The following is a 17,256-nucleotide window of genomic DNA, read 5'->3' as shown; positions in this document are numbered from 1 at the left end:
GAGCAGCCTCTGAGGGGGTGCGAAGAGGGACGTGGGTTTGGGATCCCCCACAGCCCAGCCCAGACCACCCTGGCAGACTCTAACAGCCTGTACTGTGAGTCACTAACACCACCCCCCAACCTCAGAAGGTGGGTCTCAGGGTCTCCGTTTTCCTTTTTTTTTTTTTTTTGAGACAAAGTCTTGCTCTGTCGCCTAGGCTGGAGTGCAGTGGCGCGATCTCAGCTCAGTGCAACCTCTACCTCCTGAGTTCAAGTGATTCTCCTGCCTCAGCCTCCTGAGTAGCTGGGATTATAGGCATGCGACATCATGCCCAGCTAATTTTTGTATTTTTTGTAGAGACAGGGTTTCGCCATCTTGCCCAGGCTGGTCTCGAACTCCTGGCCTCAAACAATCCACCTGCCTCGGCCTCCCAGAGTGCTGGAATTACAGGCCTGAGCCATTGCACCCAGCCTTTGGGGTCTCCATTTGATAAGATGCATTGAGGGTTGAACATGGAGAGGCAGAGAAAGCTGGGGCCTAGTGGAGCCGGGGGAGTCAGGCACCTGCCTGCAGCCACTTTCCTCCACCCATAGGGACGGGACGTGACAGCGGGAGCAGAGAGGAGAGCCCCCAAGGGGCCCCTGCTCCCGGAGCAGAAGGCCAGAGGCTCCGGGGGCCGTGCTTGTTGCCTCCCGCAGGCCATGTGCTGCTTGGGGCCATGCGGAGCCTGACTCTGACTCTGTAGCATCCCCCATGTGGGTGTGTGGGACAGGGAAAAGGCTCATAGAGTGGCTTGTTGGGGGAGGCAGGGAGGATCAGCCTCAACATTGCTCTGCCAGGAACTGGCCTCCCTCCTTCCTCCAGGTGTGCCCCTCCTGTAGCAGGCAGGATAGTCAGGGAAGGGAGGAGCCTCCGTGGCCCGCCCCCATGTCCTGTCCTGCGCAGGACGGCTCAGGGAGGCCCCGGTTTAGCCTGCAGGCCTTTGCTCTCTCAGTTCCCCCACCTGAAAGGCCACCCACTGCTTCAGGAGGTCCCCCAAACCTCCAGGCTCTACCTCCGTCTCCCCCTCTCCACGACACCTCTAAAGCCCCCGCCTGCTTCCCAGCTCGGCTTTTCCAGAGCAGCGGGGACAGCCTGCTGGACTACGGTCCGCCCAGAGACAGAGACAGAGACAGAGGAAGCATACAGCCCCCCAGCTGCCCCATCGTGGATACTGAGGTGTGTACTTTGGCTTCGGGAAGCTGGAGGAGGGAGAAGAGCCCCACCTACAGGGACCCCGGGAAGGACAAAGCTTGGTTTGGGAACGTGGAACCACAGCCTTGCCGCTCACTCGCCCCTTCTCGGTGGCTGCTTCTCGGAGGCTCCAGAGGGCTACAGTTCCCCGAGGGGAGCAGTAGCTGGTGCAGAAGAACAGAGTGGCCTCTGAACTCCCCACAGTCTGTTCCTCTGCCTGGAACAGCCTCCCTGGGGATCCTGGCCCTGGCCCACTCCTCCTACACCCCAGAGCTCATCTGCCCCTCCCTGCAGGCCCTGCTTACCCAGTCCAGCCTCAACACACTGCAGTGAGCCCAGCTTTCCCATTCCCGGTCAGATCCCAGCTCCTTCGGGGATCCTGTTTACCCTGTTTCCCCACAGGGGCTGGCACACAGGAGAATTTGTTTTTAAATTTTTTTTTTTTTTTTTTTTTTTTGAGATGGAGTTTCGCTCTTTTGTCCAGGCTGGAGTGCAATGGCGCCATCTCGGCTCACTGCGACCTCCGCCTCCTGGGTTCAAGCAATTCTCCTGCCTCAGCTTCCCGAGTAGCTGGGACTACAGGCGGCCGCCACCACGCCCAACTAATTTTGTATTTTTAGTAGAGATGGGGTTTCTCCATGTTGGTCAGGCTGGTCTCGAACTCCCGACCTCAGATGATCCGCCTGCCTCGGCCTCCCACAGTGCTGGAATTACAGGCATGAGCCACCGCGCCCGGTCCATAGTAGAGAAGTTGACAAGTACTTGTTCCGTGAGAGACGGGGGGTCATGGAGCCTCCAGGAAACCTTCCAGCCCGAAGGTCTCCCACACTCCTCCCAGCCCTAAAAATGCTTCCCTGCTTCCTATGTCGAGGTCAGGGATGGAACTGTTGTGGGGCAAGAGAGCACCAGGGCCCTGGGCCTGGGCCACAGGCAGCATGGTCTGACTCAAGAGCCCGGCTCACAACTTACCTCCACCTATGATTACCTTTTGTTAAGGAGATTATAGATATGGAGTTGGGGAAAGAAGATAAATAGACAGTGTTAAAAATCTGTTCTCTCTGGGTAACAAGATTTGTGCTTATCCACAATCTCAAAACGTAAAAAGCCTTCAGCATCTCATCCTGGCCTGGGCTACCCAGAGGGGACCATGCAGGAGACGATGCGATTCTGTTTGTAGCCACCTGGTGGCGGCAAAGACCATGGCATCCTCCTGGCCCAGCCCCAGCCTCCCACAGCACCTGCCTTCCCAACAAGGCCTAGAAGTGGGTATTGTGAGTCCCGTTGGATGACCAGGGAAACCAGGATCCAGGTGGGAAAAGGCACTTGTCCATATCACAGCCCAGCACGGGCAGAGCCTGTACTAGAACCCCCGTCTTCCAATTCACCCGCTCATTTCACCAATACCTAGGGGTCACTTGGCTTTATCTGCGATACCCAAAAGGGACTTGCAAAGATTCAGACAGGGCCGAGGCCCTGCAGCCAGCCTGGAGAGGACGTGGATTTGAGCCCCATCTGCCTGAGCACTGGGGCTGCCTGAGCCTCTCAGCCCAACATCCGGGGCCGTCCCCGGAAGCACGCTCCCTGCCTTCAATGGCAGAGTCTGGTGCCACCCAGGGTCCCACTGGGGAGTCTTCGGGTCCCGCTGTGGCTGCTGTGGAAAAGGGTGGAATGGAGCTGGCCCAGGGTGTCGCTAGGAGGCCCGGCTGTGCCTCTCCCAACTCTGTGCCAGGCCCAGGCTTCAACCCTGCCCTGGAGCCCACATTAGCAGCAGCCTTGGCAGGGCCCGTCCCACACCAGCCAGGCCGACAGCAGGAGGAACAGCAGGATAAGGGCTGCAGCCAGGGTCATGGAGGGCACCAAGTCCGAGTCTTCAGGGCCAGGGATGACATCACCAGGGACATCTCTGGGGACATTGGGGACACCAGACAGCCGGGCACCAGAGACCTTCTCCCCTGGGGGCCCTGGGCGGCCCATCTGCGGGAAGGAGGAGGCAAGGGGCAGGCCCTCCTCGGGGAAGGGCCCCACCTGCCCACCTGCCCACCCTCTGCTGTCCCTCTGGTCCACTCCCTCAGGAAGGCCTGATGTGGGGGGCATAGGCCAAAGCAGGGGGCATGAGGTGACCCAGAAGTGACCCTGGGCAGCAGCTCTGAGCCTCAGTCTTCTCCTCTGTAAAACGGGGTGAGGGAGACCCCAAGGGTTGGATGAGCACCCCCCGGCATCTGCTCCCCGCCTCCTACCTTCCCAAGACACGGCAGCCCTACTGTCCCCTCGGAGACCTCGGCCCTGGTGTCAGGTCCTGGAATGCAGCTCGGCCCGTTTCCGGAGAACTGGGAAGCTGTCAGACTGGTCTGGGGGGACCTTTGTCAAACTGCAGGGACTGTATCAACGCAGCCAACTGCCCTCCCCCCACACAGCAGCTGTGAGGTGGGCACAGGTGACATCCATCCTACAGATGAGAAAAGTGAGGCTCAGCGGGACCAGTGGCTCCTGAGAAGCCCCAGAGATTGGCAGAGGCCCCTACAGCAGCCCCCATGGAGACCTGGGAAACAGCTTCCAAGTGCCAGGCCTCAGCCCCTCCCCTGCAACAGGGCAGAGTCTGGACCAGATCATTTAAGACCCAGTGCCCTGGACCAGCAAACCAGCACCAGGGATGCTCTGCCCTGCCCCCTCCAGATCCTGCCCCCAAGCTGGACTCCAGGCCCCTCCCTCTTACCCCAGCTGGGTGTGCAAGGCTCGGTCACCTTCCAGCCACGGGAAGTCCCACGTCCTGGAGGGGCCTGCCCTCAGCTGCCGTGCTCCCCAGGGACACGCGGCGGGCAGTGGCAACTGAGTGCACCCCCTCGAGTTTTCCTCTACAGGACCCACCCCCCCTGGGGCCTTCCTCGGGGAGGGGCCCAGCAGGAATGACAGGAAAGGAGGGAGACCTCGCTGTGGGTGTGGCCAGCACAAAGGGGCAGTGGCTGTCCCAGGCACCACAGCAGAGCCAGGGTCCCCCCAGACCAGCTCTCTTTCTGCTGCTCTGAACTGAGATTCCTGCCCGGGGTGGGAGGCCACGGAAGGGGAGAGGACTCTGAGTTCAAGTCAGCAAGGGGCTTCCAGACACCCATTGTGTGCTCAGCACTATGGATTGGGGGGCGCCTCCACACCCCCTCAGAGGCCAGGTCCCCAAGCAGCCTGTCTGCCACAGACCCAGGAGAGAAGGACAGGAGGAAGGTGAGCTTCCCCATGAGAAAGTTAAAACAGGCTTTAGAGGTCACAAAAGCAGTCCCTGCAGAAGGAAATCATTCTTTAAAAACAAAGATGTTCACCATATATATATATATATTTTTTTTTTGAGTTGGAGTTTCACTTTTTTGCCCCCAGGCTGGAGAGTGCAATGGCGTGATCTCAGCTCACCACAACCTCCACCTCCTGGGTTCAAGCAATTCTCCTGCCTCAGCCTCCCAAGTAGCTGGGACTACAGGAGCCCACCACCACGCGCGGCTAATTTTGTAGTGTTAGTAGAGACAGGGTTTCTCCATGTTGGTCAGGCTGGTCTCAAACTCCCAACCTCAGGTGATCCTCCCACCTTGGCCTCCCAAAGTGCTGGGATTACAGGCGTGATCTACCGCACCCGGCCCCAGCATGTTAATTTTAACAGCAAAAACGGTTTGTTGGGGTTCAGACTATGATCCCCACAAGCAGGGTGCCTGGCACAAGGATTCAGGACTAAAGGAAACCAGAAGTCCTTTGGTGCATCCCAAGTCTTTCTCCAACCTTCTCCTCCTCTCTTGTCTCCTGCCCTCTTTCTCCCCCGCAGCAAGTCACAGAAGCCAGAATTCCTCTTTCCCCAGGTGGGTCATGGACACTGGAGCCCCTGTCTCCCAAAAGCCAGCCATGAGACCTAGACACACGACTCGAACCCTACCTGCCTTTCTGGGAAGGAGATGGCCATGCCCACCTTGTCTGACTGTGGGTCGTAAGACCCTTGCTCCGAGGGTTCTGCCCCATCCCCGGGGGAGGAAGCACTGCACAGAGAGGCCAAGGAACCAGTCCACCCCCACAGTCCACCCCCACAGGCATCCCCTGCCGTCTGACACCTGTCCACATGGCTGCCCGTTCTCCACTGACTCTAAGCACAGGAGCCATCCTCCCTGGGCTCTGAGTCTCCACTTCTGATGGCTCCCTGTCACCTAAAGCTTTGATTAAGTAAATCTGGTGTGCTTTTCTCTTGTGAACCTGCCTTTTGTTATAGAACTGTCACCCATGGCCCTGATGATGATGATACCGTCCCTATAAACTTTATAAGATTAATCAAGGAAGAAGAAGGGAGGAAAAATGAGAATAAACCAGGCTTGTCGCACATTCAGCAACCATCACTAGGTCAACTTGCTCACTGACCTCAAAGTTTTTTGGTGCCCGTTGCATTAGAATCACACAGACTCTGTTACAAGATTGCAGCTCTCCCTCACTGCCCTATAGATAACAACTTGAACATTACAAAGGTTTCCTTTTTTTTTTTTTTTTTTTTTTTTTGAGACAGAGTTTTGCTCTGGTTGCCCAGGCTGAAGTACAATGGCGCAATCTCGGCTCACTGCAACCTCCGCCTCCTGGATTCAAGTGATTCTCTCGCCTCAGCCTCCCAAGCAGCTGGGATTACAGGCACATGCCACCCCACCTGGCTAATTCTTTGTATTTTTAGTAGAGGCGGGGTTTCCCCATGTTGGCCAGGCTGGTCTCGAACTCCTGACTTCAGGTGATCCGCCCACCTTGGCCTCCCAAAGTGGTGGGATTACAAGTGGGAGGCACCGCTCCCAGACAAAGGTTCCATTTGAGATGTTCTTTTGGGTCCTGTGTACCAATGAAACTACTGACACGGGCCAGGCATGGGGTCTCCTCCTATCTCCTTGCTCGTGCCCTGCAATCACTAACCTCTTCCCTGCTGCGAACCCTGTTGCCGTGGGGCACTGGTGTGTCATGGAGTCACTGCGGAGCAGGCACGTGGATCTGCTGGTCTTGTAATAATGGGTGAGGAAACAGATTCTACCCCTACAGTTTGAAACAGCTTTGATGCCCATGACAGAAGATTCATGACAAATTCAGGTTCATCCACCCAACCTTTAACATTAAAAGGCTGGTAAACAGGGCCAGGTGCGGTGACTCACGCCTGTAATCCCAGCACTTTGGGAGGCCGAGGCGGGTGGATCACGAGGTCAGGAGATCGAGACCATCCTGGCTAACACAGTGAAACCCCATCTCTAGTAAAAATAGAAAAAATTAGCTGGGCATGGTGGCAAGCACCTGTAGTTCCAGCTACTCAGGAGGCTGAGGCAGGAGAATGGTGTGAACCCAGGAGGTGGAGCTTGCAGTAAGCTGAGATGGCGCCACTGCACTCCAGGCTGGGTGACAGAGCGAGACTCTGTCTCAAAAAAAAAGGTGTTAAATGGTTCTGTGCAAGAGGGCTCACACCGGCTCATTCTTTTAGCAAAAAAACTGTGCTGCATCCATAAAACACTGCACTACGCGGCTGCAAAAAAGGACACATCACTGAAAATCGGCATATGGATAAATCTCACAAACATGCTGAAAAAAGAAGGCAGACAAAAGAATACTTCACATAGGTTCTCTTTATAAGACCACTCTAATCTATTGTCACAGAAAGCTTAATAGATTTATAGTTTACTGATTAATAGTTTACTGGTGAGCAGATTAATAGTTTACTGGTGAGCAGGGAAAGGAGGCTGACTTCAGACAGGCACAAAGAAACCTTCTAGAAGGGTGGAAATGGGCTGGGCGTGGTGACTCACACCTGTAATCCCAGCACTTTGGGAAGCCAAGGCGGGCGGATCACCTGAGGTTGGAAGTTTGAGACCAGCCTGGCCAACACGGTGAAACCCTGTCTCCACTAAAAATGCAAAAATTAGCCAGGTGTGGTGGTGGGTGCCTATAATCCCAGCTACCAGCCTGGCCAACACAGTGAAACCCTGTCTCTACTAAAAATGCAAAAATTAGCCAGGTGTGGTGGTGGGCGCAATCTTCCCACCTCTGCCTTCCGAGTAGCTGGGACCACAGGCACTCGCCATCACACCTGGATAATTTGTGTTAGTTTTTTGTAGAGACAGGGTCTCACTTTGTTGCCCAGGCTGGTATCAGACTCCTGGCCTCAAGCAGTCCTCCTACCTTGGCCTCCTAAATGCTGGGACAGGCACACACCACTGTGCCTGGCCTAAAGTTGAGTTTAAAAGAAAAAAATACATTGAAAAAAAAGAGAAGGCCAACTGCAGTGGCTCACGCCTGTAATCCCAGAACTTTCTGAGGCTGAAGCAGGAGGATCACGAGGTCTGTAGCTTGAGACCAACCTGGCCAACATGGTGAAACCCCGTCTCACTAAAAATACAAAAATTAGCTAAGCGTGGTGGCACATGCCTGTAATCCCAGCTACTTGGGAGGCTGAGGCAGGATGATCACTTGAACCCGGGAGGCGGAGGTTGCAGTAAGCTGAGATTGCACCACTGCACTCCAGCCTGGGCAACAGAGCGAGACTCCGTCTCAAAAAAAATACATATATATGTTTATATGTAAAAATGCATACATATATGCTTATATGTAAAAACACATACATATATATGCATACATGTAAAACACATACATATATGCATGTATTTAAACACATACATGTATGTATGTAAAACAAACATGTATGCATGCGTGTGAAACGCATGTGTGCATGCGTGTGAAAACACATGCGTGTGTGCATCCGTGTAAAAATGCGTGCGTGTGTGCATGCGTGTAAAAATACATGCATATATGCGTGCATGTAAAAATACATATATGTATATACATGGCCATGAGGACTGTGCAGCCTGATCACTATACCGGGTGCGCCTGAGTCCAAAGCCTATGATCTTGACGGCAAGAAAACGATGATGTAAAGGGGCTACAGGATTTAATGAGGGCCCAAATACGCAAAATAGGCACATGGAGAAAAGACTGGAAGAAAAGAGGCTAAAATGCCTTCAAGATCAGGCTGACGGGAGATGGATGTGATTCTCTTTATTGTTCTATTATGTTTTTATTTCAATCATAATAAGGGGAATTCTAACTTTTAAAAATGCTTTACTACGTTAATAGCTAAACATGGGAAATGACCCAAATACTCAGCAACAAAGGATCCGTTTAAAAGCGTGTGTGGCACGTCCATCCAGCAGAGCAGGGCGTGATTTCGTCCTCTTCCCGAAAAGGCCCAAAGAGAGAGGTGGAACTGCTGTGGGATTTTTTGAGGACGGGCTTCCCGGGAATTTTCCATTTCTGCTTTTCTTATTTTTCAATGTTATCTTACTACCTGGGTGACGTGTCACGAGTTCAGGTTATTTCTACCATCAGAGCCTGGGGTGGAGGATACAGACCTCGCCCACTGCAGCTGCCCACAGCGCCCCGCCCGGCCCCTCCTGCCTCCTTCGTGCCGCACATCCGCTGCTGCCCTGACACACCGCGATTCCCTGGTGCCAGGGAGAGCCAGGGCAGAGGTGGCCCTGAGACGCCACGCAACAGGGAGAGCTAGAGCATAAGGCGGAGCGAGGTGCGCATTCGCTGTGACCTGGCGAGCGGCTTCACCTCTCTGGGCCTCGGTTTCCACCCCGCGGAAGCGGGTACGACGGGGCCTGCGCGCATTGCCGCAGTCACGCCTGCAAGACCCGGGCCGGGTGAGCAGCTCCCGGCGCTCCGCGAGGACCCCGGACTATCTGGCAGGGGCTCCGCCCTGGGACCCCCATCCTGTCTCGGGGGCGGGACCTTTGGGTGCGCACGCGGTGCGGGCCGCGCCCTGGGAAGCCGGGTCCGCATCCGAGCATCAGGACAGCGTGCGGCCGCCTCATTGGCCGGCGCGGCTCTGCAGGGCCATCCCGCAGCCAATCGCGACTGAGGGGCGGGGCCTGGCCGGTGGAGCTGCGGGCCCGGTGCGGCTGCTCCAGTCTGAGCGCCCTCCGCTCGCCCGGAGAGAGACCCGGCCATGCAGGAGCCGCTGCTGGGAGCCGAGGGCCCGGACTACGACACCTTCCCCGAGAAGCCGCCCCCGTCGCCAGGGGACAGGGCGCGGGTCGGGTGAGAGTCGCTGGGTTGGGGCCTGGGGGTGGGGCCTGGGGGTGGGGCCTGGGGGTGGCTCTGGTTCCCTGCAGCCGGCGGCGCGCTCCCACCCTGGGCCTCCCCTGACCTAGTCGCCACCGAGGGGCCATCTGGCTCCCTCCTGTCCCGGACAAGCTACTCCTATTTAAGGAACCGGTGCCTCTAAGGGAAGGAACGATCCACGGGAGTACCGGGCCCAGCCCCCTACTGCCACAGACAGGAAGACTGAGGCCCCAGCGAGCAAGGGGTCTGCCTGAGGTCACACAGCAAGCCTCCAGCCGCAGACCTGGGGGCAGAACACAGAGCCTCCTCTTCCGGAGAAAAGGCCCCAGTACCAGAGGCTCAGCCACGGCGATGAGCTAACAATGGCCTGGGAATTTCCCAGGGGAGCTGGGGCTCAGGCCCTGGGAACCTGAATGGCCTTGGACCCAGGCCTCCCCAGCACTGCCCGCTGAGCTGGGCAGCCACTGGGTTCAGAAAAGGCAATGGTTCCTGGAGGAGGGACTCAGAGACCCTGGTCCTTTTGTCCGCCACCATCACCAGGGCCCTGCAGAACAAAAGGGTGTTCCTGGCCACCTTCGCCGCAGTGCTTGGCAATTTCAGCTTTGGGTATGCTCTGGTCTACACATCCCCTGTCATCCCAGCCCTGGAGCACTCCTTGGATCCCGACCTGCATCTGACCAAATCCCAGGCATCCTGGTTCGGGGTAAGGACCATCCTCGGAGGAGGGTGGGTGTAGGGAGCAGGGACCTGCTGAGCCTTGTCCCCAGCTAGGGACCTCCCAAATTCTCCACCTTGGGAGCCCCTCCAGGGCTCCCCCCGCCCCCAGCCATCTAGGCCACTGGTGGGTGGGGTAAAGCTACAGGATTCCTCTGAAATGAGGAACTGAAAGCCAGTGGAGAGGGTGAAGGAAGGAGCAGGTGGGGAGGTGGCTGTCAGGGTCTACACTAGGTAGGGTTGAGGCTTCCCCAGGTCCCCACACCCACAGTTGGCTGGATGGGGGCAAGGGTATCAGGTGTCAGTGGGGAGAGGCACTGGCTGGGGCAAGGAGGGTCTGCAGGATAGATTGTGGGCTGATGGAGAGGAAGATCCCAAAGTCCCAGAGTCTAGAATTACAATCTTAATAGCCTCAGATGTAGTTACAACATAGTAGTTAAGATAAGATTTACTGAGCACTTCCTATGTGCCAGGCACGTGTTGGGCACTGAACGTTCATTGACTCCCAGGGCCAACCCCACGAGGTAGAACTCTCCCCGTAAGACAGCCCTCGAAACTGAGGCTCAGACAGGCTGGGCAATGTGCCCAGGTCCCACTACCAGTTAGCAGAGTCCAGAGGGGGTCCCAGTTGCTGCTGTACAGGGAACTTAAGAACCTCCAAATCTTAAAGCCCAGGGCCTTCAAGTCACAGAATTCTCCTGTATTAAAATATTAGACATTTAAACATCAGGCTGGACAGAACCACTGTGTATATGTGGCAGTGCCTCTTCCTTAGAGCAGGACTCCCTGTTTGAGCATCCCTAACAAATGGCTGTCCCTTGAAGACAGGAGGCTCCCTGCTTCAAGTGCTTGACTTGGTCAAGTGCTTGACCAGCTCCTGGGGTCGGCCTAGAGAAGAAGCTGTCCCTGGACTCTGATGAGAGTGGGGTGCGCAGTGCCCAGACATATCTGCCCTGCACCCCCTTCCCCTGCAGTCCGTGTTCACCTTGGGAGCAGCAGCCGGAGGCCTGAGTGCCATGATCCTCAACGACCTCCTGGGCCGGAAGCTGAGCATCATGTTCTCAGCTGTGCCATCGGCGGCCGGCTATGCGCTCATGGCGGGTGCGCATGGCCTCTGGATGCTGCTGCTCGGAAGGACGCTGACGGGCTTCGCCGGGGGGCTCACAGCCGCCTGCATCCCGGTAAGGCCAGACCTTCCCACCCAGGGGCCCCAGTGCCTCTGTATTGGTGCTGAGCCTCCATCTGACTAAGGCCTCCCGGCCTCCATGCCTTCTGGGCAATGAGAATTGTTTGCCTTCCCTGCGGATGCCCTCAGCTCACCCCCAGCAGGGCAGCTAATTTGGGGGAAATTGTCTCCAGGTCCCCAGCTGCCCCCTCTCTGGACTTTCCAAGCCTTCTACCCCATTTCTTGACTGGTCAGATGTATTACTCAATTGGAGAAAATCCGCATTGAGCAATGGGTAGGAGAGGGAAGTCCCTGCCCGACACCCGCCCTGGGACCTTCTTATTTTATCCGGTACTCCACACGGGGCCTGGTGAGCCCAGCAGAGGAGACAGAACTCACTGGGAGGCACGGACTCACCTGCTCAGCCCTGGAGCCTGGGAGCCCTCGGGCCTCCTTCCCAGCATCATGCTGCTCATTTCCGAGCTAAGTCCTTCCACCCACCTCACAGTTAGGGAAACTGAGGACAGAGGGAGATCAGGCAGGCCGCCCAAGGTCCTACAGTGAGTCATGACCAGGACACAGCCCCACCAGAAAGCCTCCACTTCCCACTTTCCGGGGTTCACAGGGGCCGCCCCCCCCATCTTGGCCGGGCCTAGGAACCCGCATTCTCAGCAAAAGCTGGTGCGGCGGCTGTGTCTTGCAGGTGTACGTGTCTGAGATTGCTCCCCCAGGCGTTCGCGGGGCTCTGGGGGCCACACCCCAGCTCATGGCAGTGTTCGGATCCCTGTCTCTCTACGCCCTTGGCAAGTATGGCCCTGCACTCCTGTGTGCAGGCTGGCGGGAGGGGTGGGTGCCGCCAAGGTAGGCGTGGGTGGAAAGGGAATGATTTGCCCCAGAACAGATCCTGGGCTGAGAGGCAAGAGATCTGGCATCCCGGCCCCACTCAGCCAGCACCTTGCTGTGCACCTCCAGGCAGGGCCTGCCCCTCTAGCCACAGGCCCAGTCCCTAGCTGGGGCAGCCAGGGCTTCTGCTGGACCCACAGTGGCCAGACTGTATTTTAACGGCAGAAAGCTTCCATCAAATGCCATCTCAGATGGGAAGTCCAGACAGAAAAGAAATCACAGCGCATGCAGCTGTTCAGGTGAAGGGGCCTGGAGGTCTTGGGTGGAGGCCCAGGGCCTTGCCTGCCCAGCCTAGTCCTTCCTCATCCGGCCCTGGCCCTAAGACTTTCCAAGGACTTCCCACTATGTGCCAGGGGCTGAGCAATCCCTGCAGCCCCACCCTGCCTGGGGCAATCAGGGTAGGCTTCCTATAGGAGGTGGCCCTTGGACTAGACTTTAAAGGGCAGATGAGGTTATTCAGAGGCTCCAGAGGGAAAGGGCTCTACCAGGCCTGGACCTGGCCCCTCACCCGCTCCTCGCCCCCAGGCCTCCTGCTGCCGTGGCGCTGGCTGGCTGTGGCCGGGGAGGCGCCCGTGCTCGTCATGATCCTGCTGCTCAGCTTCATGCCCAACTCGCCGCGCTTCCTGCTCTCTCGGGGCAGGGATGAGGAGGCCCTGCGGGCGCTGGCCTGGCTGCGCGGGACGGACGCCGACGTCCACTGGGAGTTCGAGCAAATCCAGGACAACGTCCGGAGACAGGTGCAGGAGGGTGTGCGCATGAGCCTGGCAGGCCCGCCTCCCACACTTCAGCTGTGTGTGGCCGTGGAGGCTTTTCCTGGAAGACAGGACCACAGTAGTTCCCACTAATCCAAGTGCCTGGGTTGGGGTTGGGGGGCTGTCCCCAGAGCCTGGGTGGCCTGGTAAGCTGGTTCTCTCCTGGAGGAGGGAAAAGGGGGGTCTCCCACCCAACTCCTGGCAGTCCAGGGCAGGATGGTGCCTGCTGGAGAGGCTGGCCCAACGCCCTCAGTGGCGGCCTTGTGTTTCAGAGCAGCCGAGTGTCGTGGGCTGAGGCACGGGCCCCCCACGTGTGCCGGCCCATCGCCGTGGCCTTGCTGATGCGTCTCCTGCAGCAGCTGACGGGCATCACGCCCATCCTGGTCTACCTGCAGTCCATCTTCGACAGCACCGCTGTCCTGCTGGTGAGAGCCCAGCCCCGGCCGGCGCCCACCCACGGGGTCCCCTGGAGGCTGGCAGGGCAGGCCCGGCTTGGGAGGCAGGGCCTGCTCCTACATTTACCCAACCCCCGGCCTTGCCCACACCTGCTCTGTGCCAGGTGTCAGGGATGCCACAGCAAGATCTGAGATCTGGGCCATGTGGAGACAGTTCCTGTGCCTTCACCTCTTCTCAGAATGTTTTTAAGAAAAGCTGAAATGTTTTAAAATAAAATACTGGCATAATCCCAACACGAGACTGAGGCGGGAAGATCACTTAAGCCCAGGAGTTTGAGACTCCAGCGTGCCACGATCTCACCACTGCGCTCCATCCTGGTGACAGAGTGACACCCTGTCTCTAAAAACATATAGAAATTTTTTAAATTAAATGAAATACATGGGATTACAAAGGAAACCAGCTTTATAGAAACGTGGACCCCTTGAGGCGATAGACCCCAGGTTCAGAGCCCTGTGGCATCTGCCACTTGATGAGGGAAGTCACTTTCCCCGCTGAACCTCAACTTCCTCCTCTGCAAGAAGAAGATAGCAGCACGTCTCCGTAGGCCTGCCCCAAGGCTCAGAGTGAGATGAGATTTGGAGATTAGTAACAGCACGGTTTGGCAAGTCATCATCACGCCAGGATTCTGTGCCAGCTGAGTGTAGTGGTGGGCAGAGCAGATGTGTGCCTGCCCAAGAGGCCCCGTAGGCTCGGACAGTGTAGATGCCTAGCATGCTGCAGGTGCCAGGCCACTCAGTCCTGCGCTGAGCTGCTGGCCTGAGCCCCTGCAGTGCCAGCAGGGACAAGCTGGGTCCTGGAGGGGGACGGGAACAGCAGGTAAGTCCCTCAACCCTGGTGGCCTCCCTCCCCATAGCCCCCGAAGGATGACGCAGCCATCGTTGGGGCTGTGCGGCTCCTGTCTGTGCTGATCGCTGCCCTCACCATGGACCTCGCTGGCCGCAAGGTGCTGCTCTTCGTCTCAGGTAAGCACCCTGCAGCCAGCCCTCCTGCCCCACTCCTCCGCATGGGTCGGGGCTGGGCTGGGTGTGCAGGCCTGCCTTGGGGTGGGGCTGTGTGTCTGGGAACTGTAGGGCACCTGCCTCCGTAGCATCAGCGGGGCCCTGGCCCAGGCCAGTGGCTCCAGAAAGGTCCACTGGGGCTCCGAGTGGACACACTGGCTGTGACACTCTGTGGTGGGCATGGTGGGAGCCTGACACGTGGCTGGAGACAGAGCTTGCTGCCCTGCCAGGGGTCTCTAGTCCCAGACACGGGCTGGACCACACAAGTATCAAGGGGCTCTGCAGAAAGAACTCTGAGAAAAACAGCTGGCTCAGAGGGTCCTGGCCCCACGAGGCCACCTGTCTGTCCACAGCGGCCATCATGTTTGCTGCCAACCTGACTCTGGGGCTGTACATCCACTTTGGCCCCAGGCCTCTGAGCCCCAACAGCACTGCGGGCCTGGAAAGTGAGTCCTGGGGGAACTTGGCACAGCCCCTGGCAGCACCCGCTGGCTACCTCACCCTGGTGCCCCTGCTGGCCACCATGTTCTTCATTATGGGTAGGTGTGGCGGTGGCTCAGGGGGCAGGCTGTCTCGGGTGTTAAGGGATGGGTGATGTGTCCAGGGTGGCTGGAGAAGGGGGTCTCCAGCAGCTCAGTGGAGACAGACACAGCCGCCTCCAGTCGCCCCACAGGGCCTCAGCCTGCCTCCTCCTCCGAGCAGGCTACGCCATGGGCTGGGGCCCCATCACCTGGCTGCTCATGTCTGAGGTCCTGCCCCTACGGGCCCGTGGCGTGGCCTCGGGGCTCTGCGTGCTGGCCAGCTGGCTCACCGCCTTCGTCCTCACCAAGTCCTTCCTGCCAGTGGTGGTGAGTGCTCAGCCCCGGGCCCCCAGGCCCTCTCTGACTGACCAGGACCCTTCTCAGTGCCAGGGGCTATGCTAAGGCCAGCTCTGTCAGGCCCCTAACTCTCAGTGATGCTAGGAGATGAGCACACACCCCCTGAGCTCAGAGGCCCCAGAGTGGTCACGTGACAGTCCGACAAAGGCTCTTCATTACGAGAAACAGGAACGGGCTCAGGAGACTGTTCTGAGAAGTCAGGTTACCTCCCAGGCCAGGGCAGGACATGGCCCAGAACCCTGCCAGGAGCCCAGGAAGACCACCTCCCCACCGTGCTCTATCTCCCGCCCTCCTGGGCACTGGGTCTCAGCTGCACCCCCACACTACCCCCTTCCCCTCCCACACGCTCCCCCCAACCCCTCCCACTCCCCCTGCCTCCTGATTCAAAACTACAGGCCCTGTGACCAGCCAGAATCTGTGAGGCCCAGAGTAAGTTCCCATGAGGGAGAAGCTGGCTAGGGCAGCCCAGGCCAGCGCCTAACCTGTCTCCGCAGTGGTCCCCTCAGTGGGGTTGCGGGAGGGCAGGCAACCCAGAGCGAGTCCATCAGCTTAGAGGGTCCAAGAACCTGCGTGCCTACCAGGCTGTGGGGCGGGCCTCCTGTAGGCTGCGGCGTGGAACAGCTGGGACACCAGCGCTGGGTAAGGGGTGTGGAGGGGCTACCTGAGCTGAGGCCAGAGGGCCCAGCCTCTGAGGAAGGCTGAGGGGCAGATGGGATGCAGACTTCGAGGGCCACAAACAGGGGGCTAAAGCCTTTGGATTTGTCCTGGGGGCAGTGGGGGAGCCTTGGTGTAGGGGAGCTGTCTCTGAACACAGGAAGGACCAGATGAGGCCCCACACGGCTGGTTGCTACCAGCAGGGCCCATGAGCTCCGCCTGGGGCAGGAGGACCCTGGATCTTCTCCCTGTGACCCAGGCCCGCTTTCCACCCACAGAGCGCCTTCGGCCTCCAGGTGCCTTTCTTCTTCTTCGCGGCCATCTGCTTGGTGAGCCTGGTGTTCACAGGCTGCTGTGTGCCCGAGACCAAGGGACGGTCCCTGGAGCAGATCGAGTCCTTCTTCCGCACGGGGAGAAGGTCCTTCTTGCGCTAGGTCATGGTCCCTGCCTGGAGGGGGCCAAACCCCCAGTGGCTGGGCCTGTGTTGGCTGCAATCCTGCACCCTGGGACCAAGAGGCAGCAGTCATCCCTGCCACCAGCCAGAGCACAGGAAGAGCAGCGTGATGGGGCCTCAGCAGCGCGTGCCCCTGGCTCCGGACAGGTAGCACTGCTGTCCAGCCGCAGCCCCAGCTCAGGCGGCCCGCAGTGCTGCACATAGCCATGGGCCGCAGGAGAGCACACAACCCTGCGTCCAGGGACACGGCCCTACTGGGTGACCTCAGACCTAGTCCTTTACCCTTGTGTGAAGGACACACCCCACAGAAGGCTACGGGGAGGACTGAGAGGACCAGGCTGGAGGCAGCCAAGTAACGTAGTCATATCATCGAGTTCTGATCTGGTGGCATCTGGCTGTGCAAGGAAGACCCGGCTCTGCCCCCCAAGTCTTGTGGACACCACAGGGAACATCCTGGACTTCAAAAGCCAGGGCAGGCCAGGCGCAGTGGCTCATGCCTGTAATCCCAGCACTTTTGGAGGCCGAAGCAGGCGGATTACCCGAGGCCAGGAGTTCAAGACCAGCCTGGCCAACATGGTAAAACCCCGTCTCTACTAACAAATACAAAAAAGCCAGGTGTGGTGGTGCACACCTGTAGTTCCAGCTGCTTGGGAGGCTGAGGCAGAATTGCTTGAACCCGGGAGGTGGAGGCTGCAATGAGCTGAGATCATGCCATTGCACTCCAGCCTGGGCAACGGGAGTGAAACTCCGTTCCCCCTGCCCCCCCCCCCAAAAAAAAGCCAGGGCAAAGGACCTGGCGTGGCCACTTCCTCCTGCCCCAGCCCAACCTCTGGGAACAGGCAGCTCCTATCCGCAAACTGTGTTCACCCTTTTATAAAAATAAAGGAACTGGGCCTGTAGCCCTAGCGAGGAAAGAGTGGGGTCTACTCCAGGAGGGGAGCCCCCACAGCAGCCAGGCTAGACCCGA

At 58.2% G+C, this 17,256-nt stretch overlaps 1 protein-coding gene across 2 annotated transcripts; it reads left to right on the top strand.

Moving 5' to 3' along the window:
- Positions 1 to 950: 950 nt before the first annotated feature.
- Positions 951 to 17,230, top strand: LOC105471869 (solute carrier family 2 member 6). Of its 2 annotated transcripts, XM_011724661.3 has the most exons (11): positions 954 to 1,197; positions 8,575 to 9,291; positions 9,856 to 10,018; positions 11,004 to 11,210; positions 11,898 to 11,997; positions 12,623 to 12,834; positions 13,122 to 13,274; positions 14,159 to 14,267; positions 14,657 to 14,842; positions 15,006 to 15,151; positions 16,114 to 17,229. In XM_011724661.3, exons 2-11 carry the CDS (start codon positions 9,200 to 9,202, stop codon positions 16,267 to 16,269), a joined length of 1,524 nt encoding a protein of 507 aa, XP_011722963.1. In that variant the 5' UTR covers positions 954 to 1,197; positions 8,575 to 9,199; the 3' UTR covers positions 16,270 to 17,229. The 2 variants fall into 2 exon arrangements, with proteins under 2 accessions (XP_011722964.1, XP_011722963.1); XM_011724662.3 differs by lacking the exon at positions 14,657 to 14,842 and having other exon boundaries at positions 951 to 1,197; positions 16,114 to 17,230.
- The last annotated feature ends 26 nt before the right edge of the window (positions 17,231 to 17,256 follow it).

This window comes from Macaca nemestrina, chromosome 14 (genome assembly GCF_043159975.1).
Source record: "Macaca nemestrina isolate mMacNem1 chromosome 14, mMacNem.hap1, whole genome shotgun sequence".
Lineage (NCBI taxonomy): Eukaryota > Metazoa > Chordata > Mammalia > Primates > Cercopithecidae > Macaca > Macaca nemestrina.
Note: the sequence above shows the minus strand (reverse complement) of the source record. Positions and strands in the feature narration are given on the sequence as shown.

Bases quoted from the DNA above. Each gene is read 5' to 3' on its own strand.
- LOC105471869 (XM_011724661.3), top strand. From the start codon at position 9,200: ATGCAGGAGCCGCTGCTGGGAGCCGAGGGCCCGGACTACGACACCTTC. The intron at 10,019-11,003 runs GTAAGGACCATC...CTTCCCCTGCAG, and splicing joins CCCAGGCATCCTGGTTCGGG to TCCGTGTTCACCTTGGGAGC. The intron at 12,835-13,121 runs GTGCAGGAGGGT...CTTGTGTTTCAG, and splicing joins AGGACAACGTCCGGAGACAG to AGCAGCCGAGTGTCGTGGGC.